The sequence below is a fragment of the Prionailurus bengalensis genome, chromosome D4, assembly GCF_016509475.1.
Source record: "Prionailurus bengalensis isolate Pbe53 chromosome D4, Fcat_Pben_1.1_paternal_pri, whole genome shotgun sequence".
Taxonomy (NCBI): Eukaryota; Metazoa; Chordata; class Mammalia; order Carnivora; family Felidae; genus Prionailurus; species Prionailurus bengalensis.
The window spans coordinates 73,447,254-73,472,733 of NC_057359.1; the positions used below are offsets into that span (position 1 = coordinate 73,447,254).

The 25,480-nt window shown below is 43.4% G+C and overlaps 1 protein-coding gene across 1 annotated transcript in view; it reads right to left on the reverse strand.

Moving 5' to 3' along the window:
* FKBP15 (FKBP prolyl isomerase family member 15) overlaps window positions 1-25,480 on the reverse strand; it is a 58,502-nt gene that overhangs the window by 3,344 nt on the left and 29,678 nt on the right. Inside the window, 16 exon segments of the mRNA XM_043565748.1 lie at window positions 447-1,117; window positions 1,390-1,497; window positions 2,083-2,205; window positions 3,182-3,334; window positions 3,893-4,048; window positions 5,750-5,886; window positions 8,613-8,784; window positions 13,833-13,935; window positions 14,748-14,842; window positions 15,292-15,399; window positions 15,691-15,800; window positions 17,417-17,531; window positions 18,993-19,099; window positions 19,584-19,686; window positions 22,138-22,245; window positions 24,978-25,035. Of these exon segments, the coding sequence (XP_043421683.1) occupies window positions 447-1,117; window positions 1,390-1,497; window positions 2,083-2,205; window positions 3,182-3,334; window positions 3,893-4,048; window positions 5,750-5,886; window positions 8,613-8,784; window positions 13,833-13,935; window positions 14,748-14,842; window positions 15,292-15,399; window positions 15,691-15,800; window positions 17,417-17,531; window positions 18,993-19,099; window positions 19,584-19,686; window positions 22,138-22,245; window positions 24,978-25,035 (2,427 nt within the window).

Here is a 25,480-nt window from a genome sequence, read left to right on the forward strand (position 1 = left end):
GCCCTTGCACGTGCGGTTCCTGCTTTCTGCAGTCTCTTCCTCCCACTCCTGACATTGAAGGCTCCTTTCCATTCTTTAGGTCCCAGTTTAAAAATTGCATTCTCAGAATCCTTCCCTAACCTCTCTATCTAAAGTAGAATAATTCCCCCTTTATTCTCTATTATAATAATAGAGAATTTCTTTTTTTAAGCACTTATCATACTTTTATAATACATAAATATTTGTGTCTTCCCCACTAGACTATAAGCTCCTTAACTCAAGAACCAAATCTGCCTTGCCTACCACCCTATCACAGTGCCAACCACAGAGCCTCTCACATACATGACTGAATGAATAAGTGAATCAGACAGTCCACCTCTGAGGATGCGTTATCAGCCCTAGAAAAACCAGCGGCAACCTCCACATGCAGCCGCCTTGTTCTGGAAACTCTGCTGAGGCAGACATACCTGGTGTGCTGAGAACAGTGGTTGGGTGCGCCTGCTGCTCCAACAGCTGGAGAACCCGCCTCTGTGCCCCCTGGCTCCCTATAGGGAACAGCGGAGCTAGTGACATCCTCGTCTTTCTTGAGCTCTGGAGGCTGAGGCTCTTCTCCTGGACTTTCGGACCCCGAGGCTAGTGGGTCCCCCTTCAAGAGGTGTGAAGTCAGGGACAGTCTCGCAGTGCTTTCTGGCTCCTCAACACAGGGATTTTCCAATGGGCTGGCAAGTGTCTCCTCGCACTCAGAGTCCACAAGTACAGGGCCCGGAGGCATAGGGGGAACGGAAGTCGGAGGCCCCAGAGCTCTCTGGGAGGGGCCACAAGTCAGTTCAGGTGAGAGGGACCCCTCTTCTATCTCTGAGAGCGCCTCTGCTTCTGAGGGCTCCCCTTCCTTTCCCTGTACCTCTTCCTCGGGAGTGGAGAGGACCCGAGGAGGTGGGGGGACAGCCTCCTGGACTGCCTGCTCCCGTGACAGTGAGGGGGACCCCTGCATCTCCCCGCTCAGGGGCGCTGGAGGCGGTTCAGCACTGCCTGAGACTGAAGGTTGCCGAGGCCGCTCTTCTTTCTTCTCCTCCTCTTCTTCACTGCTGCTCTGTCCCTTGTCTTGCTCGTGTTGGTTTAACAGCTGAAGAGTCACCATCTGTTCAAAAGTCAAGGAGGAGGAGATGACCGCTAAGAGGAAAACTTATCACTTCCGTCCCTGGTCCCTGTTTACACAACTACTCATGCAGCTCAAATGACTTTGCCTCTTCCTCTCACAGGAGGCTGCCCTTATGTATCCAGATAAAAGTCACTCCAATTATCCTAATTATTGATGAAGAGTCTGGAATACCTTTGAAATTTATGATCCCTTGGAAGGTACTTAAGCAACAAGATACCCGCTTCAGTGAAACAATCAACAGCCGGCCACACCTTGATGGTGTTCATGATGGTCCCCAGAACGGCCCTGCCATTGTAAGATTCCTCCAGCTCGAACTCTCCCCGCAAGGACTGGAACACCTGGTTCATGATCTTCTTGACCTGTGTGAAGACGTGAGGAGAGCGAAACAAAACTTGTATGCTGCCAGAATGGAGTGATCAAGGGACGCATGTCAGCTCTAGAGAGGCGTTTGGAGGGCTGAAATGAAGCCTCCTGGAACCAGACAACACAGCTGGTCACGAACTGAGACACCGAAGGCTGTCACTGTGGAGAACGATGTTAAATAAGGAACCGTGTTGGATGGAAGGGCTACCAGGGACAGGCGAGCTGTGGCACGTGTGCCCACAACTGCTTAAATAGCATTTATTGCTGCTTCTTCCCACCATGGCCACCACCGGAGCTGCCGTGGGCTATGAGGATTAGTGGTACCAGATGCTGGGCACGCTCCTCACTCTTGTGAATTAGAGGCACTTCCCTTATCTATCAAAACCTCAGGATAGGGCCCTCTGGGCTTTGCCACCAAAGTGCTCCAAGGGGTTAATTTTTACTTAAGTCAAACAAGTGGTCTATCACTGAAGGCAGAAAATACAGCTATCAACACAACACATTGGCCACATTCTTTCTGAATACCTGCTACGCTCATCAATCCCCTGATACGACCTGGGCTGCTTCTTCGAAATACTCACCTTCTCTGAGGGGTCAGTGGCAGCAGCTGCAACCCCAGACACGTGGGACTTGTTCTCCAGGTCTTTGGTGTGCTGTTCATTTTGCTCTGTCAGGGCTGTGACCTGGGCCTGGAGGGCTAGACACTGCAAAACAACCAGACCGTGGCCATGGCCTCGGGAGCCTGCACTGCCAGATCCAAGTCAGGACACCCAGGAGGACCAGAACCATCCTAAGCATCAGTGTTAACCTCAGGAAGGTCTGCTGGTGTCCATACGCCCCGCCCACCCCAGGCCTGCTGACTCAGGGCATTCTGTTTCCTCATCACTCAGCCTCAACTCACAATTTCGTCTCTGCTTCCCCAGTAAGGCCACTCGCACTGTTCTAACCAGGTCAAGAGCATGATGAGAAAAGGGGGGATGTAAGTCCAGGGACACAGACATATAAACACCAGTCATTAGAAGCAGCCTATTCACCTGCAAGACTGCCTTCATCACCCGTGGGTCCAAGATTTTCAACTAGATACTGTAAGGGTGGACAGTGACCTCCAGACGTGGGGACTTTCATACCAAGACCCTAAACCATCTTCTAGCTCTGTCATTTTCATGCCAATGAGTCTACCATACCCACGCCCCATCCCATCTGTGTGCTTCCGCCCAGGGTGTTCTGCCGCCTTCTTCACCTTCCCGAGGCCATTTGTCCTTCTTGGCTCTGCTCCCTTAGGCACTTCCTCTTCTGCACCTCACAGCACTCAGTGCTGATCTGTGTCTCTCTGTCTCCCTTTCTTGACTGTGAGATTCTCGAGGGCAGAGTTCTTTGTAAGCCCTTTCCCTAACGGTGTCTGGAGTCCAACTGGCAGTCAATAAAGATTTGCGTCATAAATGACCAAATAATGGAATTAAACACCTTCCAGAACACTAGTGCTGCCTTTTCTCTCTCGAGGTCACAGACCTGTCATCCCAAATCAGTAAGACTACTGACAGACCGGAGAATTGAGCAAGTGTGGTTTGGTTTTGGTTTTCAAGCTGGTAACATCTTTTAGGTTCAAAAGAATTTACGAGACTCCACGTGTTCACCTCACATTAACTGTGCTAAGCTGCCTGGCCCAGGAGAAACACCTACCTTTTCCTGAAGGCGGAGCAGCTCCTGCTGGCTGGCGTCTCTCTGCGCACACACTTCCTGGTATTGCAGCAGGTGTTCATCCTTGGCAGAGGCCAAAAGGTGTTCACATTTTGCTTCCCACTGGGTCTGCAGCTCAGCCTGTACGAGAGACAGCTGCCAAGAGAATGGAACGACCACATCCCGGGCGAGAGCCGTCACAGCCAGGGAAGCCCATCTTTCATTAGGCAAAAAGAATAAGCTAACAGCCCAGACTTGATAGGAACACAACTATTCGAAAGACCTTGATTACTTTCAGAGTAAATGTACTTTGTAAACGTAGGGATGCAGATGTCATTGGCTGTCGGGAGTCTAAAAACTACTCCAACCAGATAAAGGTGTGACTGCCCAGCAAGGTTGCGAGAGGACAGGACCGTGACGTGATCATACTTTTCAGAATCTGGGCCCTAAACCTTACAGGTTCAGAAGAAACAGTTTTGTCAAAGTTCCCAGAGGTGACCAAACTGAGGGCACCAATTCACTCAACAGTTAGACGCACAAATATGAATTTATGAACTTATAAGGAGAAAGGTCTCTGTCAAATGGACTATAGATCCAGGTGTGCCCTGCCACTCTCCCGGGCTTCCCTGCCTGATTTACCCAAGTAAATCCCTTTTTTCCAAGGACGATCATGTACCTGAAGGCCTATTTCCAAGTGCGTCAGTTTCCCGTTACCTGCTCTGCAGCTGCTTGGTCTGTGGACACCCGAGCCTTTTTCAAGAGCTGCCGAAGCTTGTCCAGTTCCTCCTGGTAGGACTTACGGATTTCATCGATCTCCTCCTCGGCCCGACAGCGCTCTTGAGCAGACTTCTTTTTCCTTTCAGAGAGGTTCTTAGGAATAAGAGAACCATCGTCAGCTCTAGCTGTTTGACCGAGGATCAATGCAGAAGGTGTTGATATTGGTGGTAGTTTTGGACCCTGCTGGGTCCTTCTGGAAACAATTCAACGTTAAATTTAATTTTCCTTCTATATTTAACATTCTCAGCTACTGGACAAGAAAAATTGTGACAAGAAGAAAGGAAAACAAGAATGGTTTTATCTACAATTCTATTAAGAGATGGTGAATATCTTAACAGTGTAAGAGCATAGGGAAGTGGACACTTTCATACCTGCTAGTAGGAAAATAAATAGGTATTCTCTCTTTGGATGGCAATTTAGCAGTCCTGTGAAAGGAATTTCAAAATATACGCACCCAGGAATCTCACAAATTACCATTTATCTTAAGGAAGCAATAAATCATGTCCACAAAAACTGTGTTACAAGGGTGGTCACTGTAGTGGTATCTGTAACAATGAAAAACTAAAACAGCCCCCCCAAAAATCAGAAGGAATTAGGTTAAAAAAAAAAAAAACTGATAAAATCAGAAGAAACTGAAAATGAAAACCAAGATTTATCCCCTAAGAAGGAACCAGGCCACAAAGCCCTTACTAAAGAGTTTCGTAGAAATGTCAGAAACAGTTTGTTCTTTTCATATTTAAACTGTTCCAGAACAGAGGAAAAAACCAGGAATGTTCCCATTTTGTTCAATGGGGCTAGTTTAGGCTGACCTTAAAATTTTAACACAACAAAAGATACTACAAATACTAAATAATATTTGTAACATCTCTGAGTGACAAAGGATGAACACCCTCAGTAGTGTTTATAAATCAAACTAATATTACAACAGGAAAAGAGAGCAAAGGACATTAAAAAGAAAATTTACAGAAGAAATACAAATAGGTATTAAATATATGAAAGCTTTACTACTAACAAAAATACATGTTAAAACAAGACAGCATACTGCACCTATCAGACTATGAGTATTAGAAAAACTGACATAAGCCGAGGTGGAAAGAATATAGAGAAACGGGCTTCCACAATGCTGGAAATGTAAGCCAGCATACCCTTCTTTGAAAATAATCTGGCAATGTGCATTTTAAAACTTTAGATGTGTAGCATTTCCTGTGATCTAGCAATTCTAATTCAAGCAATCAAGGTTATGGAAATGCTCAAAAATAAATTCACAAAAAATAACTATATAATACAAGGATGTCTACAGCAGCAATGCCTGAAATTGTGAAAAAACAGAAATATAAATATCCATCAACAGATGAATAAATTACGGTATAACCTCACAGCAGACTAGACTACTATGCTGTAATTAAAACGAATGAGAAAGTTCTCATTCTTAGTAGTACAATGTCCAGGATGTTAAAAAAAAAAAAAAAAAAGCATTAAGCATGATTATCTTATCGTTACAAAATGATCCGTGTACATATATGTATGTGTAAGTGCAGGTGTACATATGTTTTATACACACAGAAAACAACCTGCACGGATAATTATGCGTTGTTTACAGTTGTTATCTCTAACGCTTGAGATTGGAGAGGAAAACAAGATAAATTTTATTTTTGATTTTATACTTCTGTCTTATTTGTATTTGTTACAATGAACACATGCTACTGTTAATATTTAAAGGAAAATAAAAATGTTTATTAAAAGCTGATCCTGGCCACCTGGGTCCAACAGAGAAACTTTAGTTGTAGAACTCACCTTTTCCAGAGATTCCTTCTCAGCTCGAAGATCTGCCAGCTCCTCCTCCAGGGAGGTCACCTTGAGCTCCAGTTGTCTCCGGCTTTGCTTTTCACTTTTGAATTTGGACTGTGCTCGCTCAGAGGTTTCCTGGAGCTCTGGGATATAACGACAAAGAGACTACTAGCCGCACAACCAGGGGCATCCCAGCCGCTCCTCCAAACCGCACCCCAAGGTCTCCCAATTCAACCCCGTGAGCACCTTCCTCTCACTCCCTTTGGCACCAACTCACTGACCAGCAAAAGGTGTATCGGGTCACGAACCAACTCCCTCACCGACCCATGCTCATTTCTCTGCGTGTGTGTCACCTTCTCCACACACAAAATTGAAAGGAAACATTTCAAGCAGTCCGAAACCACTGGCGACATGTATCACTGCCACAATCCTCTTTCAGTCATCGGCTCCACACACTGAACTGATCTTTATTTAGCTTTAGTCCAGGCCCTGTCTCATCGCCGGGTAAGATACTCCCAACCTTCTTGGTAGTTGGGACATTCTACCAAGAGTTTGCTTTTAAAGCATCAAACAGGGGGGTACCTGGGTGGCTCAGTCAGTTAAGCGATCGATTTTGGCTCAGGTCATGATCTCACAGTTGATGGGTTTGAGCCCCGTATCAGACTCTGTGCTGACCGCCCAGAGCCTGGAGCCTGCTTCCGTCTGGATTCTGTTGTCTCCCTCTCTCTCTGCCCCTCACCCACTTGCAGACTGCCTCTCTCTCTCTTTCAAAAATAAATAAACATTAAAAAAAAAATCAGACAGGGGCGGCTGGGTGGCTCATTCAGTCTCTTGATTTCAGCTCAGGTCATGATCCTAGGGTCATGGATGGAGCCTTGTGTTGGGTTCTGTGCTAAGTGTGGAACCTGCTTAAGATTCTCTCTCTCTCTCTCTCTCTCTCTCTCTCTCTCTCTCTCTCTCTCCCCACCCCCCCACCCTCCCGACCAGCTCACACTCTCTCTTTAAAAAAAATAATAAAGGGGCGCCTGGGTGGCTCAGTCGGTTGAGCGTCTGACTTCGGCTCAGGTCATGATCTCACAGTCTGTGGGTTCGAGCCCCGCGTCAGGCTCTGTGCTGACAGCTCAGAGCCTGGAGCTTGTTTCCAATCCTGTGTCTCCCTCTCTCTCTGCCCCTCCCCCAGTCTCACTTCGTCTCACTCTGTCTCTCAAAAATAAATAAATATTAAAAAAAATAAATAGGGGCGCCTGGGTGGCGCAGTCGGTTAAGCGTCCGACTTCAGCCAGGTCACGATCTCGCGGTCCCGGAGTTCGAGCCCCGCGTCAGGCTCTGGGCTGATGGCTCAGAGCCTGGAGCCTGTTTCCGACTCTGTGTCTCCCTCTCTCTCTGCCCCTCCCCCGTTCATGCTCTGTCTCTCTCTGTCCCAAAAATAAATAAACGTTGAAAAAAAAAAAAAAGTTAAAAAAAATAAATAAAAAATAAAACATAAAACATCAAATAAATGTTCAAATAAAGCTATTTGTAATATTTCTTAAAAAGGTAACACCTCAAAGTTACATTTGTTGGGAAAACTTTTGAGACCCTTATGGCGCTTTAGAAGTAACCATCCTAGGGTATCACCAAAGCAGAAAAGAAGACATCTGTACAACATTCAAATCTAAGACTGTCCCTCAGGTGCACCCGGGGGACACTCTAAAAGGGAAAGGGTGTATCTTCAAGGTATCACTCTAATGACTGACATCAGTGTTTTTAGCTCTTTCCAGGCAAGCAAACTTTGCTTCTTCCCAGTTCTGCTGCTGCTCCAGCTATGCCCCACCCCCGGTCCCATCTGTGCCTTCCACGTTTGTTCCTATACACCGAGGTGCATGAATCAGGTGCATGAAGCACTCTGGGCTTCCCAAATCTTCTATTCAAGGCCCGTGTCTTGAGCAGCACCTTTGTGCCAGGCATTGAACTAACACGAACTTGGAGAAAAGGACTTAGCGAAGATGAGCAAGACACCATCCTTGTCCTCCAGAGGCTTGTATTCTAGGAGGGAACACGGACATGTAAATCGTGCTGATCTAAGGCTAACTCTGATAATGTCAGAATAACGTACTTAGAAGTAAAGAATTTTAAAGGAAATCAAATGTTGTAGGAAAACAACCAGAAAAGTTTCTGAAAGAATAAATTTTGGAGAATTAGAGGCAAACATTGGTGACAGCAGACACACCAAGTCCAGGGAAGAGCATGGAGGAAAAACAAGACAAGAACCACAGGATGGGCTGAAGCTGCAGCAGGCTGGTTAGGATGTCCAGAGACAAGATGAACTGAGCAACATAAGAGGAAGTAGGCCAAGCTGGAGAGGCCTCGAGTGCCAGACTGAAGGGCTGGAATCCACCCTCTAACAAGAAGGCAACCGCCACAGGAAGCATTTCTTCCTTAAACTTCCAATGAGTCACGAGTTAGAGGAACCCATTAACTCAAAGGCACTGAAGGCAACACTGGCCCAAACAAAGTAGAAGAGTGGCGGCTGGTCCATCCAGATGGGTAGTCCATTCTTTAGTTGTCCTTTATGTCAAGCAATCGTGTAGGTTGATACAGGCCTACTTTCATTTTTGCCTCAGTCCCTCCCAAGCAAACTTCATGAGCGTCATGACAAATGGATGGGGAGGAAGGACACGGTTAAATTCCTTTTTACAATAATAACAATAATAATAATTATTGTTATTATTATTATTATTAAGTAAACTCTACCCCCAGCGTGAGGCTTGAACTCACGACCCTGAGATCAAGAGTCACGTGCTGTTCTGAATGAGCCACCTAGGTGCCCCACACTTTCATTCCTGAAGTTTAAACAGCAAACGTCGCAGCCCCTCCACCAAGGACGCACCTGAGAGCTCTGCCTGCAGTTTGACGAGCTGGCCCTTGAGGAGGTCTGTCTCCTTCAAGCTTTCTGTCAGCTGCATCTGCAGCTCCGCTTCCTTCTTCTGGTGAGCGGTCACCTTCAGCTGCAGACGAGAGACTTGAGCGGTGGCTGCTGTTAACTCTTCCGTCACCTTGGCCTGAATAGTAACAAAGTATGACGCCACTTCAGACACGGCTGTCCCTTGCCTCCAAGTGAGGACCCAACCGCACACACTCTGCTGACTGAACTGGCAGGAAGGGAGCTAACCCTCAACATGCATTAAACTGAAATCAAGCCTTCAATATACGTCTCTGGTCCACAAATTCCCTTGCGGAAATCTGTCCTTAGGAAGCATTCAGCAAAATTACAAAAATTTTGCCACGAGATCTTCACTGCCGATTGTTTCCAGTTGCAAAAGAATGGAAAAATAAAATGCTGGGAAATGGGCTTGAGGAAGCAAACTGTGATACATCTATCCTGCACGCAACTATCAAGAACGGGGCTATGAGAGAAAACGTCGGGGACAGAGCCACAGCCTACTATTAAATGTTACCAATCTGATACGTGAGAAATGGTATCCCTGCCCGTTTTCTAACTTTCCTAGGATAAACATGTATGGTTTTTTTTTTTTTTAAAAAGAAAAGGATCTTTTAAAATTTAAACTGAATGCCTTCAACACTGTCAACTTGTGAGTTTGCAGCTTCTCCCTAGCGGTCCTGACCACTGGCAGTATTACGATGGAAAGCTCAGCCACATGAGAGCAACTGTGCTGGGGGTTCTTGGAAGAACAGAGCTAACAAAAGAAGGAAACGTTTCAGTTTTTCTGAGGGCTGGACGTATTGCAAACGGTGCCCTGGATTGGCCTAAGAGAAGCTGCGTGTGCGTGCCCGAGTAACATCCGGCAAAACCACAGTGATTACCCTGGAGAGCCCTCTAATGATAGTCTGTGCAGTACGCGTGATGATTAAGAGGACGGTCAACAGAACAGAATGGTAAACAAGTGACAAATACCACAGTCTCATCACCTGAACTGATGTGCTCCCATAAAAGTAAGGAGAAATGAGATGACAGGAAAGGCAGTGAACAGTTGCTCGGCTGGTGACCAGTCTTGATTTTGGACAGTGAAGTATTGATGTGGTTGGACCATCTCTCCTATACTATTACGCTGCTACTCCCGTTCCTCCTCCTGTACTATCTACTTGTAAGAAAGTTGTTTACTTTCTTACTGTCACTTGTCCCTTCTTATGGTATTCACTGCACCCCTGCAGATTTAAGCTTTCCAAAGCCTTTACTGGTTTTCTAGCTTACATTTACAATTTTTTTTTTAACATTTTATTTATTTTTGAGACAGGGAAAGACAGAGCATGAACAGGGGAGGGTCAGAGAGAGGGAGACACAGAATCTGAAACAGGCTCCAGGCTCTGAGCTGTCAGCACAGAGCCTGACGCGGGGCTCGAACTCACAGACCGCGAGATCATGACCTGAGCCGAAGTCGGCTGCTTAACCGACTGAGCCACCCAGGCGCCCCTCTAGCTTATGTTTAAAACCTGATATTCTGGGAGCACCTGGGTGGCTCAGTTGGTTAAGCGTCTGACGTCGGCTCAGGTCATGATCTCACAGTTTGTGGGTTCGAGCCCCACATCAGGCTCTGTGGTGACAGCTCAGTTTTGGATTCTGTGTCTCCCTCTCTCTCTGCCCCTCCCCTGCTCATGCTCTGTCTCCCTCTCTCTCTCTTTCTCTCTCAAAAATAAATAAAACATTTTTAACAGTTTAAAAAATAAAATTAAATAATAAAATAAAATAAAATAAAATAAAATCTGATATTCTGGCTCTCCTAAAAGTGGGGGAAATAAAGCAAATTAAAAGTGTATCTAAAATAAAAAGAAACAGGCTATGAATGAGTATTGAGAACCCCCTGACAAAGACTCTCTCCTTGACCAAACTTCAGTCAGACTCCTCTGAGCCCCTGACCTTGGCCTCCCATCCTGTCTGTGGCCTGCCCAGCCTAGTTTTAGCAAGAATCCTGCTATGTCCATTCAGAGACAACCCCTCTCCTTGATATCTGAACAAGTTCTTCATCCTCGACCTTTGGTATCTCAGTCCTTGGCCTGTCATTAGCAAGAATCCTACTAGGTCGGTTTAGCCAAGAATCCCCCTACCCATGATGTCTCCTCTGAGTCATTTTCTGGCACTGACCCTCACTCTGCTCCTTAGCTATAAATCCCCCATCTGTCCTTACTGTATTTGGAGGAGCCCAATCTTTCTCTCCTTCTGCAACAATGTTGAATAAAGTCTTCCTTACTATTTCAGTAAGTGCCCAAATAATTTTTTCTTCTAACAGTATGAGACCTTTGGAGTGAGCTCTAAGATACTTATTTCTGCTGTGTGGTAGCCTTAGGTTTTTACCTGTTAAACACAGAGGACAATGGTATCTAGAAATTCCAGACAGAAGAGGGGTTTTCATCTGCCCCAAGTAGAAAAAAAGTTTTAGTCACTGTACTGCCACATGTGGCCTAATGGGACCTGAGCTCACACAGCACCCACAGAGCATCATGTCTGTCTGTGGCTCGAGAGTTCACAGATATCAGAGCGAGGGCCATTCACAAAGGACTCACCGCAGCTAAGACCACTGGAAGGGCTGTACGTCCCTGGAGGGGAGGCAGTGGGATGGGTGGTCCCTCCCTCACCAAAGGACAAGCGAAGTCAAAGGTCGCTCAAAAGTTCTTTTTAGCTCAGGGCCTTACCTAGAAAGGCCTGTTAGAAGCATGAAAAGCAATACTTTCACCCAAACACACATGTGTGCACAGAGGAAACAGTGAAGGGATGAGTAATAGGAAAGGAAAGCAAAGGCAGGGAGAACCAAGAATTCAGAAAAACAAGTAAAAAAGAGCATTCAAAAGTTAGAGGCAGGAAAAGCTACCAAAGAAAAATGGCAATTGTCCTTTCCAAAAGGAAAAAGGACATAGCTGACTGGAAGTGAGGCCTTGGGCAAGTCTCTGACTCTCTCTGGGTCGCAGTTTGATCCTCTGTAAACCAAGTGACCTCCGACAGCTCTTGCATTAGTCCAGGGTTTTATGTGGAAATACTAACCCTGTCACAGAAAAAAATAAAAATAAAAATAATAATAATGATTAATTCCATTTACCAAATATCCACTGAGCACTCAGCCAAAATTTTCTGAGCTGCGTTGGAAGGCAGAGAACTGTCTCCAGGGATTAAAGGACCTCAATTATCTCCCTTTAGGAGAATTTTCACAGGGACGACTGCTAAGTAAGAAAGAAGTGGAGCAAAAGAAAAGCGGGTAGAGTCGAGCCTTGAAAGTTTCCCTGGAAGAAAAGTGGCCAAGTGAGGCATGTGGTACTTGGTACCCGCCCACCAAGCCCTGTGATCCTTAGTCCAGGAGATGCTCTCCGATGTGTGGAAGCAGGGTGCCTAGAACCTGGTGGGTACTTAACATACTGCAGCTGCTACCACTGTTATTATTACTAATGTTTCTGCTCTTACAGACAGAACATCTACCAGTTACAGGCACTGGGCCAGACATTTCTGTTTATCAATACGAATCACGTGGGTGGATTAATAAGCTAACTCATGGGGTTGGCAAACCCTGACCCACGGGCCAAACTGGCCTGCTGCCTGTTTTTGTAAATAAAATTTTATTGGAACTCACACACACACCCCTACTGATACTCAGCATGAGAATCACATGGTGAAATTACTAAAAACAAATGTGCCCAGCTGCCACGTCCAGAAATTGCCGTAAAAGAAACCACTAACAAGAGCAGGGTCCTTAGCTGGCTGTGCATCAGAATCAAAAGGAGCTTTTTAAAAGTTCAGATTTGGCTTTTGGCTAGATATCCTGAATTAGAATCTTAAGATGAAGTTTAAGAACATGTATTTTTTAATCAAGCATCTCAAGGGTTCTGAGGCAACCAGACTAGCATTTGGGAACAACTGATCTAGAAGTTCTAGTAATCATTTTAGACCTGAATAACAGGTCTAACAGCTAGACCAAACATGTTTGGGTGTCCCTGCCAGGCCTATGGATTAAACAAAGAAAGAAAGGAAAATGAAAAGAAAATAAAAGAAAGGAAAAGAAAGGAAAAGAAAAGAAAAGAAAAGAAAAGAAAAGAAAAGAAAAGAAAAGGAAAGGAAAGAAAAGAGAAAAGAAAGAGTAAAGGAGAGAAAAAATAAAAGTAGAGGAAGGAGAAGTAATAAAAAGTATGGCAAGTGGGAGTGGTGAAGTGACCCCAGTACTGTTTGGTGATGCCAATGTCATAGGCTGCTGACCTTGACCCAGGCCAGACAAGTCAGCCACAACAAACAAAGGATGTGGAAAGTAGCAGTGAGGAAGGACCGGGATCAGGATGGAATGGGGCTGTGCTAGGCAAGGCACTGCTCATCAGAGGCTAAGAGGTCGGAGCTATTTCTTCCCTGGATACTATAGCTAAGAGAACACAAAGAATGAAAAATTACATGAGACGTAAGTAAGGAATCCTCATCATGATCAGCCAATGAGGTAAACTCCACAAGGTTATCAAATGCATTCAACTCAACTTTTCAAGTTTCCAAGAAACATTCAAATAGAAAATGTAAACCATTTCTTAAACCTGAGGTAACAGACAACGGGGTCAAGGGCTCCCAACTGAGGAATGGTAGCCCAAACAAGGAGGAATCCATGCCGGATAAACAGTACTGCCAGAGCAGAGACAGGAGGAGTGAGCTTCTGAACCAGCCCAGCCCAGCCCAAGGCCCACTAGAGTCTTGCTTATAGCTACTCCAGGAACAGTCAAAATTCCTACTTCTGAACTGACTAAAGCCAAACAGCAGTACTTCAAAATGCTCCAGCAGACGCAGGTGAAGGAACAAAGTAACCAACCTTAAATTTCACCATAGTGTTTGTTATGTGGCATAAGAATTTTCTGTTGTGTCAACAGAATAAATTTCGTTTTCTAATAAATGATGTAATCCTCACCTTAATCAAATTACTAAGATCAAGGATAGTTTTTGAGTCAACCCATTGCAAAGCATATTATAAAACAGAAGTCTGGATGGTGGATATACTAAAATCTGTTGGATGCTTTCTAATTCTTTTCCCAATGATGGCAAAAACTTTTGCTGAAAAGTAGATCGGTAAGTCCGTACACAGGACCACTCCTGAGCTCTACACATCCTGATGGGCTTTCCTCTCCCTTGTTACTTTACCTTCTCTTGTTCAGCATGCAATACTCTTGCCTGTGTGTTTTCTGTGGCTGTCTGAAGCGAGTTGTTCCTCTTCTCCATCATCAGGTTATTCTGCTCAACATACCTATGAAATAGGGGGAAAGACATTTATCGAGCACTGAATATATACCGGGCACAATCAGTGCTCACAACATTGCTCTACACTTCAAAAAACAATCTGAAAGCACTTTTGTTTTCCTTAGATCTGCAGTAATCAAGTTTGGAGGTAAGAACCAGGGCTGGAGGTATTGCCTTGCATAATGAAGAGAAGAGGAATTGGAAGCATGTATGGTGAGGGGGAATGAAAGAGAAAAGAGGAAGGAAGAGAAGAAAGCCCTTATCCCCCCCCAAATCCCCCCACAAGTGGGAATCAAGAGACCCTGGAAAAGAGAAATATGGAAGAATGATTCTTTAAGTGAAATGCTATATGCTATGACATGTTCCCCTGACCAGCCCCCTAATATCTTCAGAAGGATCTAGAAAAATTACACAATGTTTGGGCTTTATATGGAAATCAGTGAAGTTCTCATTGATGAAATAGAGTCAGCCCACACAAAAGAGAGAAGAGTTGACAGTATTCCTAAGGGTTTTCTACATATTAACACCACTTTTACAGATGAGAAAACTATGGCCAAGAGGAATAAATAAATATACAAAGCCACACAACAAAAGAGGAGCAGAGCTTGGATTCAAACACAGGTTTGCCTTATATCACAGCCTACTGTGCTCTTTCTACCAAAATGCCTCTCAGAAAACAAACAGTAATTCACATGACAGGCAGGAAACAAATAGCAGAAGTACACATAAACTACACTAAACAAACATGCTTATCTAACTTGGGCATTTACAAATGAAACCCTCTGTCCATCCTAGACAGTGCCCCGTACCTGTCATTACCTCTGATTTCGTTCAATTAGTTCACTAATCTTGTCATTCTGTTCTTCTATGCGACTACTCTTTTCGAGGATCTCTTGTTTCAATCTTTCATTTTCCTAAATTCAAAATATACGATGTATAACTTGAGTTTTTGAGAGAAAAGTGCCAGAAATATAAGGGAATCAGCTTGAACTGACGGGTAACACTGTTATAAAATTTGAGATTAAAAAACTAGAACTTATGTCCATACAGATATAATATTTAAAACATCAAACCATACCTGATGAATACAAATCACTATGCCCAATAGATTAAACATATACATGGACATAAAATGAAGCAAAATTCCAAACTACAGTCTAAAAAAAAAGTTTTCTTGTGACTCTATATTGATGAGGCACTTGGACTCAAATTAGGACATAATGGATTTTCCAGAATTTCCCAACTCAGTGCAGCATTTATCACAAGCTCTCTATCTGTGCTGCAGAGGTTTTAAAGCGTAGTGCATCCTGAAAGAGAAGGGGGCAAGACCCGCAGGCTGTGTTCTCTTCTTGATCCCTCTCACCTGAATAATTCGTTGGATGTTGCCCATAATCATGCTGGTTTCCATTGTAACCGACATGCTGGGAAGCAGCAGGGAATTGCCAGCACTGTGCTTCTGTAACTCTTCAACCTACAAAAGGGGGAAGGAAGGACTTTGTGAGAAATTTTTAAATGAAGAAATAAAACTTACCCAAGATCTGACTACTTTTTTGAAGAGTTTCTGAGACAATCTTGAACATAAGCTAGTTTTCTTCTGCCACCTGGATTCCAAAATAAAAACTAACCTTCTAGGAAAATAACTACTAACTACTAGGAATACAGGAAACCAAGGAAGAGTTTACCCGTAGTCTTGGTTGCTCCCTATTTGCACCCCCTGTTCATTCCCCTACTTTCAACACAGCCCCAACCCTGACTCAGTCACCTTAGTCATGAGATGATCCATTTTATCAGCCACTTTGCTGACTGCCATTCGAATTTCAGTGTTATGTTGCCGGGCTTCAGTCATGAGAAACGAAGCCATGTCACTGGATCCTAAACAGACATAAGCCAAAAAGAACCTTATGAAACTGGAGCAGAGGAGACTGTATGAGGAAAAACCAACAGCTCTTGCAGCAGAGGAAAGAAAGAAATTAACATCTCAAAAATACTGGGAAATGCTGTAGGCGATTCACACTGTCAGGAGAAGATATAGAGAACACAGAGGAAAAGGGCTCCAAAGCTAATAGTAAGCTATGCTCCTGCAAAATGCATTGAGGGAGACAGTCTGGTCCAAGGGCACAAGGATGCCCACGCTGGTCTGCCATAGCACTAACAGCTCAGATTACTTCTCCACTCATCCAAGTGCATGCCAGGCATCGTACCAGGTACCAGGGATTCAGCAACGAATGAAACCTGGTTCTGCCCTTGGCGAGCTCACAGTCTGGTGGGGAGACTCACAGGAAAACAGATTATTACAACAGAGTGTTTTAAGTGCAAGAGATGGACCATGTACAAGGTACAAAAGGAGCACAGAGAAAAGCAAAGATTAACTCTTTGGTGACACATATACGCAGTTCTGTCTGTGGGAGGAGAGAAGGTAGGGATGTTAACAAGCAGGGAACATTTCACAGAGGAGAAGAGATTAGATGGTTTCCCAGATGGAGAAGGGGCAGGGCTCCAGACACAGTAGCATCCATGAAACCCTTACCACTCCGGGACCATAATTATGTTGTAGGATATGCTGTCTTCTTCTTACCGCTGTCCTAAGACAAGCTGCGGAATAAGAAGGTAGGATAGCATTCCAGCTATTTACGTTTTAGTTTGTGTTGGTTTTTAAACATAAAATGTACATTTCATTTTCTTTCGTTTTTTAATACAAAATTTACATTTTATTGTTTTATTTTTTATACCAACGAGTTTTTTGTCGACACTTGTACATGCATGAAAGATACCTGTAAGTTACCCAAGTAACTGTTAACAACAGTTTCCCACGGTCAGGGATATTAATGATGGAGATCAGGAAGTTTTTACTTTATACTCTTGTGTTGACTTTTTTATCAGAGCTGATTATTTTCATAATTTAAAAATGGTAACAAAGTAGCTTCCATTTGAGATACTGAATGCCAGTCACCATGCTTTCTCACAATTTTCCCCAACATGTTATTCTCTTACAGTTTTTTATAAACTCTGCAGAACCACTCTGACAGAGCAATGTAAAAGGGCTAGCAGGAGAAAATGCAAAAACAAAACAGAAAGTGGGCATGACAGGTTTTTTGCGGATGATGGAAACGTTCTAAAATTGGACTGCCGAGAAGGTTGCACAACTCTGTAATTTTACTGAAAAAAATCCTTGATTTATGTGAGAGAGAGAGAGAGAGTAGGGGAAGGGTGGAGAGAAAGGGAGAAACAGAATCTGAAGCAGGCTCCAGGCTCTGAGCTGTCAGCACAGAGCCCGACGCGGGGCCTGAACCCACAAGCGGTGAGATCATGACCTGAGCCAAAGTCAGGACGCTTAACCCACTGAGCCACCCAGGCACCCCTCTCAAGAAAGCTATTTAAAAAACAAAAAGAAAAAAATGGAAGAAATCTATTGGAGTGAATATGAAAACGGGCTGGCGGCGGGGGGGAAGGGGAGCAGAAGATGAGAAACCATGGGGTCCGCTCCCTACCTTGAAAATGGGGAGACTGAGAGAGCGGTGTGGGGTACAGGGGCCGCGCGGGCTGCAGCTGGGAGGTGACGGCTGACGCGTGGGGATAAGCGTAGGCTTGCATACCTGCATAGGGCTGAGAAAATGCCAAGTTATGGCCAGTTTATAAAACATTCACGTCTTTCTTTTCTGCTTAATCTGTCTTTGATGGCATAAAGAGATTAAGCTGGAAGGAGACTCAACCTTGTTAAGGGTGGAGACAGAGTAGATCAAGTTCGGTACTGGGTAGGCACTGCAGCAGGAGAGTGATCTGTGTCATCCAGTGGTGCGTGATCACTAAAGTCCTGCCCAGAAAGTGAGGGAAGTGTGTCTCAGGTCCCTCCCCAGTCCTCTGACAGTATGATTTAATTAAGTAGGGATTCATCTCCCAGCCACTGGGCCTACTGATGGTCTAAGAAATTTTTAAACTAAAGAAACATGGCTGAGGCTCCACTGGGGTCACAGGACAGGTATTCATTGAGATTTCAAAGTAAATCCACCAGTCTCCAAAGGATGACTCTTCCCTGCTAGATTCTGATGCTCTTGTGACCAAGAGCTTTCATTTTCTCCTGAACTGTGGTCCCTTCAACTATAAAATGAAAATAATAACTCCACTCAGGGTGGTTGTGTAGACTAGACGAAGTGATATATATGTAAAGTTCCTAACAGCTGGTAAGTTAAGTGCCTGGCAGATAGGAAATGCTCAATAAACAGTAGCTTTCATTTAAATGATGATGGTTATTCTTCCTTGAGTTAAGGAAATCCAGCTCATTTCCAGGGATAGATAAACTACCTACCCAGCGATTATTAACAAAAACAAACAAAAAACTCAGGCTATAGGATAGTAATTGTCCACTTGGCAGTGGGGAGAGGGCAAGTTGGGCCTTTATTTCACTCTTGACATACCCTGTCCCACCAATGGGGCCTAGCTCACCAGCCATCACTCCTACCCTTCCCCTATGGATCACCAAGGAAGTGAGGCCCTCTTATTACTGGGGGTATGTTTTATCCACCAAATATGTCAAGGCAGTAAAAAGAATCCACTGTCCTGGCAAATGTCAGTAGAGGAGACAGACTGCTGTCACTGCCTTCTGTGAAACAGAATAAAACTTACTTTAGGAGATCTCTTTTGGAAGATAACTAGAGAAAGAGTCTCCATAGAGACTCCACCCTCAACCTACAACAGTTCTGCTAAGTACAATGCAAAATGTTAGCCTATCAGCTGCTAGATAGAAAAGAACACAGAGGACTTGAATACGCCCTTCAAGGAGACATGTGCAAAGGAAAGAAAACAAACACTGACTGGGCCTTTACCATGTGCCAGGCCTTGTACCGGGTGTTTTGCCTGTTCTCACATTTCTGCTTTACAACAAGCTGTAAGGTAGGTGATCCTTTGTCTGGTTTAGAGATAAGATAGTGGCGGTTCAGGAAGGGGGAGAGTGATAAATTCTGATGTGGGGAATCGCTACGGTACAATCTGTGCAGGAAGGTGAAAAGACACTGACAAGAACCTAGTAAGTTACAGCTTATAACTGATGTGGTTTAAAAACCTTGTTACCTGAAAGGACTGGGCATTTCCAGACACAGCTGAGTGGGAATCGAGAGATGCAACTTGCATTAAGGCAGCAGAAGGTGCCTGGAGTCCAGAAACAGATGGCTGAGGTGCTAAGATAAAGCAGAAAGTTTTCACCATTATCCATCCTGCCCTCCCTGGCAGAAGTCTGGCCTAGAACTTTACATACTACAACACACTCCGGACTTGACCACTGTCCTCATCTACTCTCCTGAAACCAACTCTACTGGAATCTCAGCAACGGGCTGGCACAAGGAACCTGGGGGTCTCGGGCACATGTGACTCAGACCTATGGTCCCATCGGCTGACGGGAAGTACAGAATTACATGCAGGGGGGTGTCTCCTTAGCTGAGTGCACACTTCCGAAACTGGCAATATCCCACAGCAGGAGACACAGCAGGCAGACCAAATCCATCTCCAGGGCTGAAAACGCCCCACCCAGGGACAAACTGACAAGTTTTACACTCTAATCCGGTTCTCAATACTAAAACAATGCAGCCTAACAATGTAAGGAACAGGGATGATAACTCTGGTGCTGACTTAATTCAAGGCCACAGAGCCAGAGAGGTTCCTTACCTTGTGAGGTCATCTGCGGTAGCACGGGATGCGCTGGCTGGAGAGAGGGCTGCATGGATGGAGTTGCCACCGGCTGTCCAGCTCCTCGCACAGTGTTCACTTCCTGAAACAGGAACAAACATTTTGGTTACTATGTATTGGGTCCTTAAATGAAGACTGAGGCTGATCGTCTACCCTAAACCTGCTTACCCCCAGTGTTTTTAGGCAAAGAAGAGGAAGGAAAGGCAAGAGTTTAGGGTGTGGGCCGTGGGAGATCCCTTCCCCCTATAAATCATACCAAATAATTAAATAGAGTTAATTTCTTCAAACATTCTAAGTTGTTGATATTTTAGGGACTAAAGCAGCTGTAGTGACCGCTCTCCAGAATGTATCATTTTCCAAGCGAGCAGTTACCTTAAAATTGACCTAGTGTGTTCCTAGAGAACAGGGTTCTCTTGCAAGGAAACCCGGGGAACAGTATAGCCTCTCCTCTTCTGCCAAATAATCCCCACAGACCTCAAGGTACTCACTTAAAATCAGACAGATTGGGTTCACTGAGTCTCTTTTTAGAGTGTTTTCCCCCATTCTTTCTTTTCATAAAAATCAAAGCAATGTTGGTCTCTACTATAATTCTACACAAAATTATCTTCTGAACATTTGCCCAATTCGTACAAGGAAAAGACAAACTTGGGGCACAAAATATGGTGACTGTGATCTGCTATCTTACAGTTCGAAGGCTGAAATCTCTTTGACATTCTTTTACTTTAGAACTTCCCCTTGTCCCCTCATATTCTCAAAAATGTATTATGCATTTCTGGAAAAGTATGACAGTTTTACATCACTGCAGCTCTAATCCACCTAAATGTCTAACAACAGAATGAAAGGAATTTAAAAAATAGAGCTAACAGAACACTGAGTTGCCTTTGAAGAAAACAATGCTTTATTTATTTATGTTAATTATATTATTTACAATGAGTACCTATAACAAGAGGCCCCAGAAATCCTATCCTCCTTTAAAACATTAAATCTACTGAGAGCCTGGGGCACCAGCGTGGCTCAGTTGGTTAAGCAACAAACCCTTAATTTCGGCTCATGTCATGATCTCATAGTTCATGAGTTTGGGCCCCATGTGGGGCTCTGTGCTGACAGCATGGAACCTGCTTGAGATACTCTCTCTGCCCCTCCTGTGTGCCTTCTTTCTCAAAAATAAAGAAAGAAACTTGGGGCGCCTGGGTGGCGCAGTCGGTTAAGCGTCCGACTTCAGCCAGGTCACGATCTCGCGGTCCGTGAGTTCGAGCCCCGCGTCAGGCTCTGGGCTGATGGCTCAGAGCCTGGAGCCTGTTTCCAATTCTGTGTCTCCCTCTCTCTCTGCCCCTCCCCCGTTCATGCTCTGTCTCTCTCTGTCCCAAAAATAAATAAAAACGTTGGGAAAAAAAAAAATTTAAAAAAAAAAAAAAAAAAGAAAGAAACTTAAAAAAAAAAAAAAGAACTCTTAAAAAAATTTGAACTTCAAAACTACTTAGAGCTTTGCCAGGAAGAAATAAAACAAAATGATGAAAAATAAAGCCTATTTTGGAAAATTTTTTCAAGAGCATCACCTTTGCTTTGTTTTATATCAAAGTCAAAGAATCCTAAAAATCAATCTGTTATGTGTTTCAGTTCAACTGAGAGAGGATGATTTTATTCAATAAGGACCTGACCAACAGGAAAAGAGCTAAGTTAGAACTAAGCTACTTTCATATCATACACCAAATTCCAGGTGGATAAAAATCTTAGATCAAAATATGAAATAATACTTTTAGAAAACACATGTGATGTTTATAATATCTGAAAGTGAGAAAGCTTTCTAAACATAATGTCAAAACATAATGTCAAAGCATAATGTCAAAAGCAAAAGACATAGGGAAAAAACTGATACAATTCATTGCAATAAAATTCTTGAAATTCAGGGGTGCCTGGGTGGCTCAATTGGTTAAGCGTCTGGTCTTGGCCCAGGTCATGATCTCTGCTGTCAGCACAGAGACCACTTCGGATCCTCCAACCCCCCCACCCCCACCCCCACCCGGCCTCTGCTCCTTCCCTGCTCACTTTCTCAAAAGCAATAAATAAAAAAATTTAAAAAAATCTTTTTAACTTCAAAACAACCACACCATATACAAACCCGAAAGACAAAACAGTGCGATCCGCAGCAAAAGGTAATGTCAGTGGGAACACCAACATGTCCGAAGAGAATCTAGACATTCAATCAACCAATATGAATTGAGCATCTTTCATGGTTTGGGCACCATGCTGCCTCAAGCGTGGTTTTTACTGACAATAGAGATTCTAGAAGAAGGCTAAACTGACTACTTAAAACTTGCCTGTTCTTGTGGCAGATGTAGGAGATGGCTTCCATTTCTGAGGGGAAGTACTAATCACAGTGGAAACACATGTACCAATACTAACCTGCATCGTTTTGAATATAAGCTCTCCACATGATTCTGGATTACAGGCAGAAAAAGTAATAATTTTAACCAAAAGAACACAAGGTAGAAATATTAGCACTATTCATTCTAACAGAGCCAGGGGGTCATACCTCAATTTCTGAATCATTGGAATCCAGCTGTGGTGGAAGGATGGGCAGCATGGGCTGGCCCATTTTAGCCATCCGAGAGATCAACTTGGCTTTGACTGTATCAGGATTCTAAAAAGAGAAGAGAGTCACAAAAGTCACTATAATCAAGGCTCACTACTTTAGTCCTATGTCTTTGGCTCTTAAATCAAATCCTTCAGTAAGCCCCCCTGCCATGTTGATTTGAAACTATTTCTTCTACAAAGTAAGAATTAAATATGTCTTGCCAAAGAAAGCACACACGGGTCACAATTAATAATAGCAGTAAAAAATAATTCCCTGTATGTTGGAATGAACACAGGGGTTCCACATGTATTACCTCATTTCAATCAAGTCTCCCACCAGGCGTAATTCTTCTCATTTTACAGGTGAAAAACTATATACAGATCAAGGGAAAGAGGCATTGTAGATGACAGTACCCTCTGAAAACCCTGGGAGAAATTCAGCAAATAGATGTTCAGAAAAGATTTGGGGAAAGAAGGAAACAGGAGCTCTTTGTTCCAATTCAGGTTCATATAACTCTGACTTGGCATTGACTACACACTAGTCCCTGTGCTAGAAGCCTCTATATCTGTTCAAGTGCAGCCTTCAGAGTGGAGAGTACATACCCTGAGGATATAGATGATGATCTATTGGGCATAAAAAGAAATGACCATAACCTCTATTTTTGGATTATTTTAAGCGGTTAAAAACATAAGATATTAAACTTATTTATTACAGGGATGGACAGTACTTTATACAATTTGTAAACAGATATATATTAGGCGCATGTTCTCATTTTTTTAACTGATCAGAGGGACATAATCAAAGAAAGCCGGGTCCATCAAAAGAGGACTAGATATACCATAACCACACAGTGGCATACCCCGATCTAGAGATAAAAAAAGAACGAGGAAGCTTTCAGTATACTAACACAGAAAGATACTGTTAAATATACCATAATGTAAAAAGCATGGAGGACAACACATATACTATGCCATTTTTTGTGAAAGGATGGAAAAATAGAATATACATTCCTATTTGTTTGCATCTGCATTAAAAACATTAAAAGAATATATATGAAACTAATAAAAGCATTTACCTAAAAGGAGAGGGAGATGGGATGGGGTAGATGGGGCTAGGGGCAAGAGTGAATCTTTGCAATGTATATCTTCTTATATTGTTTTGATCATTATCAAAACATATGAATGTAATCACCTATTCAAAACAAAAAATAAAACTTAAATGTAAAAAGAAAGAAGAAGATGGTGAGTTTTGCCTCAATTAAAAAAAAAAAAAAAACTATTGGGGCGCTTGGGTGGCTCAGTCAGTTGAGTGTCCGACTTCGGCTCAGGTCATGATCTTGTGAGTTCGAGCCCCGTGTCGGGCTCTGTGCTGACAGCTCAGAGCCTGGAGCCTGCTTCGGATTCTGTCTCCTTCATTCTCTGCCCCTCCCCACTTGTGCCCTGTCTCTCTCTCAAAAATAAATAAATGTAAAAAGAAAAAACAAAAAAAACCCAACAACTGTAAAAGACAAAAGAAAATTTTTAAAAAGTTTGAAGACCAAGTGTCTACTGGAAGTTACTGAAGCTTAGAAACGGTGACAACAATAGCTCTGCCTAGAAAGTACCAGAGAACCCACACTAAATAATTTTCGTGACCGTTTGAAGATCCGAGGTTATCATTGTTTTTCAATTTTCTTTTTTTTTTTTTTTTTTAATTTTTTTTTTCAACGTTTATTTATTTTTGGGACAGAGAGAGACAGAGCATGAACGGGGGAGGGGCAGAGGGAGAGGGAGACACAGAATCGGAAACAGGCTCCAGGCTCTGAGCCATCAGCCCAGAGCCTGACGTGGGGCTCGAACTCCCGGACCGCGAGATCGTGACCTGGCTGAAGTCAGACGCTTAACCGACTGCGCCACCCAGGTGCCCCGTTTTTCAATTTTCTTAATTCTCTGGCTTCAAGTTTTGGGGTTCTGGAGATCACTCGTTATACATACCAAATCAATTATTTGTTTAATAATTCCTGCTTTGGGCTGATTATAAACAAGTAAACCAGGGCTAGAGAGAAATTAATCATCAGTTTCACTCCACGCAATTATCTTGTTTCCCAGCATGGAGCCGAAGGCCCCAGGGCTTTCATCCTCATGCGGCAAACTCAGATGCCTTCACCGACCAGGCAGGGCAGCAGTCAAGAACAGTGTTCATGCTCCCAAAGGCTTTCAAATCCAAATTCTACTACAACCGTATGCTAGTCTTCTCATCTTGCAGTCAGAGAAACACAGAGGCCCAGTGACTGCCTCAAAGTCAACTAGTTGGTGAATTAGTGCAGGACTCGTCTAAGACAATGAAAGCGTGAAGCCACACAGTGTTAGCAGTAATCATGATAATAACAAAAGCTAATGTTAAGTGAACGCTTACAGTATGCCATACACAATGCTAACACCTCCACAGACATTATTTTATTTAAACTTCATAAAAATCTCAAGTATAAAGTGAAGGCATACTTTATGTAGGCTCTGAGCTTAGTGCTTTACAAACAGATCAAGAACCCTTTAAAGGAACTATGAGAATTATATCTACTTTAATAATGAAGAAGCTGAGGACCAGAAGTTAGATAATTTTCTCAAGGCCACAAGTTTACCAGAATAAAGATCTGAACACAGGTCTGTCCTTGTAGAAGCCCAAGCTAATTTATACTAATTTCCAAGGAAGGGGAAATTAATAAAATAGTGAACTTTTTTTTTTTTTTGGTCTATCCTACCCTAGGCACATGAAACCTTTTCAGCAGACTTGGGGTGAGGGAGACAGACTTGCATACTCACTGTATTTACTGTCAGCTGTTCATTGAGGGAGTTAGATTTGATACGAAGAGCCGGCTCCCTGAAAGTAACACATATGCTAAGATAAAAAAAAAAATCCCAAATCCATAATCTTAAGTCTCAATCATGCTGGATAAGCAAACTGTTTTTTGAAAACATTTGTCAATTCACTTGCTGTGGAAGAGAATTTTAATCATTCTTCGGTTTGCACAATCTCTGAAAGTTGGTGAAAATGACTAATTTTCCATTCAAATTTTTTTGATTATTTCCATTTTTTTCCCCTTGAGTATGTGCTTTATGTTTATGCCTTTTACCCAATTTTCTTCCAGGGTCTGGCAGGTATTCATATACATCTGAGTTAGTGGTTTAAAAGACTGTGAGTATTAATCAATTCTTTGTCAGAGAAATCTTCAAGGAAATATTTTCCCCACTTCCCTCATCTCATTTTTTCCCAATTATTTAAAATTATTTTAGTTTGCAACTACACCTTATTTCTTAACCCCTCT